Here is a 2,614-nt window from a genome sequence, read left to right as displayed (position 1 = left end):
TCATATTACTCTAAGCTTAATTTGTGCCCCATGCATTGGATGCATTGTTATCACGGTATGTGGCACATGAGTATACGACGGTGCAAGCTCAAACTCAAAGTGCTGAATGATCATGGAAATCGCCATCTTAGCCTCTATTAATGCGAAGTTCTGGCCGATGCATATCCGTGGCCCCCACCCAAAAGGGAGAAAAGCGCCTGGATTTTTGGATGCCTTGGAGACCCCGTTGGCAAACCTCTCGGGATTGAACTCATGGACATCACTACCCCAAATGTCAGGATCATGATGGATGAACATCACAGGAAGCTCAATCATCACTCCAGCAGGGTACGTAACGCCTCCAATCTTCATCTCCTTGTAAGTTTTCCGGCTGAATGTTATTGCTGGTGGGTATAGCCGGAGAACCTCATATAGGATCATGGTCACCTATACAAATTAAAGGACCAGGAACGAGTTATAAATGGAATCCAACAATCTATGTGGTCAACACGGTAAATCATGGACTTCAGCAAATCAATAAATTGCAATATTTTCAGTAGTAAGCCCTTACTGTTTTGAGTCGGTTTAGGCCTTCGTATTCTGGTTTGTGTTTTCCAAATAGACCCATGATTTCTTCCCTCGCACGATCTTGCCACTCCGGGTGCATGCTTAGTACGATCATAGTCCACGTGAGTAGCACCGATGTTGTCTCCATTCCTGCAAAATAGAACAACTTGCATTCCTCGATGACATCTTCAATTGTCATTCCCACTTGGGATTCTCCATGCTCATCCACGTGTCTCATATTTGAATCTAGCAATAAACCAAGTAAGTCGTCTTTGGTGCTTTCTCCTTCTTTCATTTCTTGAACTCTTCTGCCAACAAGACCTCGTAGTATAGATTCAATCTCCTTGTTGATCTGATTCATCCTTTTGTTGTTTTTGGTTGGCATAGACCTAAAAGTGCCAAATTAGGATGCATTTGAAATATACTTGTTATTAAATTGCAGATGGTAATGAAGTTTAATTAGTAACTAACAAGTAGCCAGGAATGAGAATCTTCTGAATGTTCGTCATGAGACGCTTAGATTGCTCCGACTGCAGCTGGAAAATCCTCCTTCCCTCAAGGTAGTTGCTGCTGAATGCGGTGCGAGAAATGACATCTCCAGTAAGGTTCTGGAGCTCTGGCCAAACATCCAGCTCGCATGAACCGTCAGAGCTGAGAGACTCCGCCCATCTGCTAATGAGATCTTCACAGCACGCCGAAAATGCTGGAATCATGCGCTGCAGTCACACATTGGAACAATCAATTCTACGGTCCATCGGATTTTAATATAGTACTAAATCGAGGCCAAAATAAATTATGTTTCCAAGATATCTTCAGAATGACTAGTTGTGATGTAAGTTGCAGTGTTGTTATTTTGTGGATGAAATCGGGGGCTCGGGGCCATTCTCCTTAGTTACATAAGTTTGATTTTTAACTAGACAAACCGACTAAAACGTGTAGTCAGTTCATACTACCAACCTCGATGGATGTTTTCCTATGTTCAAGTCGATGGCGTTAGCCATCTGACCAAAATTTGAATTCTCTCACAACTACCCATCTCTCAATTTGGATACATGCGTCCACTTAGGGTCTTGTACCTTTTTGAAGGGCTATGCGGGCATAGCCAGCTATTTAAAACTCTGATTGTGGTCGCATGATATTGAGCCATATTTGAGCTTACCTTGACTTTCTCGAGCTGGAATGCAGGGTTGAGGATGCGCCTATGCTTGGCCCACTTGTCGCCCTCGATACTGGCGAGGCCTTCGGCCAGCAGCTTGGATAGCGCGGGGAACTTCATCTTCTCGAAGTGCCCGAACTTATTGGACATGACGTCCTTGGCGAGGTCAGGGTCACCGATGGTCACCTTCGGGACGGGGCCGAACCAAGAGAAGCAGGTCTTGCCGTGTTCCTGGACGGTGTTGTAGAGGAAAGGCGCAACGTGGGGGGCGATGTCGTGGCACCGCAGCGGCAGGGGCCTCGACCAGGCCTCCCTGCTCAGCCGGCCGTAGTCCTTAATGTCGCCGGCGGGGAAGCGGTAGGGCGTGCCGCGGAGGCCCTGTGCCCGGAGCTCCCGCTCGAGCCGCCGCGGTTGCAGCCACATCATGTCCAGCAGCTTGGCGGCCTGCCGCAGGAGGGCGAGGCACAGGAGGCTGCACACCAGGAGGCCCCATGGCAGCGAGACCAGCGCCAGTACAAGAACCATTGCTCTCAAGGTTTAGAGAGAAATGGGAGCATGCAGGTTTGCTTCGCTAGTATAGAATCTGATTCGAGTGGACTTTTACTGGAGACGGTATTAATTAGGTATGAGGTTATATAGACGTGTCGCCGAGGTGCCGTAGTCCAACAATCGTGCTGATTTGTTTATGGTTTGTTCAAGTTTAGTGTAAGATGAGTGCGCTCAGTCAGCCTGCCGGCGGTCATGTTGCCTTGCTCATAAGGAACTTGGTGGGGAAGAAATTCCGATGGGACCGGCGTGGTCGGTGACGAGCGGGATGGACCCCACGTGAACTCAGATTGCTCGGTCTTTCTTGCATACTAGGATCCATAGGCGCGGTGACACGCCACACCCGTGACTCTATATTTGTAGAGA

General features: G+C 48.2%; 1 protein-coding gene across 1 annotated transcript; it reads right to left on the bottom strand.

The window, feature by feature from the left end:
- Positions 1-2,227, bottom strand: LOC124665912 (cytochrome P450 72A15-like). The gene is made up of 4 exons (XM_047203264.1): positions 1,706-2,227; positions 1,018-1,262; positions 551-935; positions 1-426 (listed from the first exon to the last, which is right to left on the bottom strand). The coding sequence occupies exons 1-4, from the start codon at positions 2,225-2,227 to the stop codon at positions 1-3; spliced, it is 1,578 nt and encodes a 525-aa protein (XP_047059220.1).
- Between the last annotated feature and the right edge of the window lie 387 nt (positions 2,228-2,614).

This window comes from Lolium rigidum, chromosome 6 (genome assembly GCF_022539505.1).
Source record: "Lolium rigidum isolate FL_2022 chromosome 6, APGP_CSIRO_Lrig_0.1, whole genome shotgun sequence".
In the NCBI taxonomy this organism is placed as follows: domain Eukaryota; kingdom Viridiplantae; phylum Streptophyta; class Magnoliopsida; order Poales; family Poaceae; genus Lolium; species Lolium rigidum.
The sequence above is the reverse complement of the archived record's forward strand: the minus strand, read 5'-3'. Positions and strand labels throughout refer to the sequence as shown.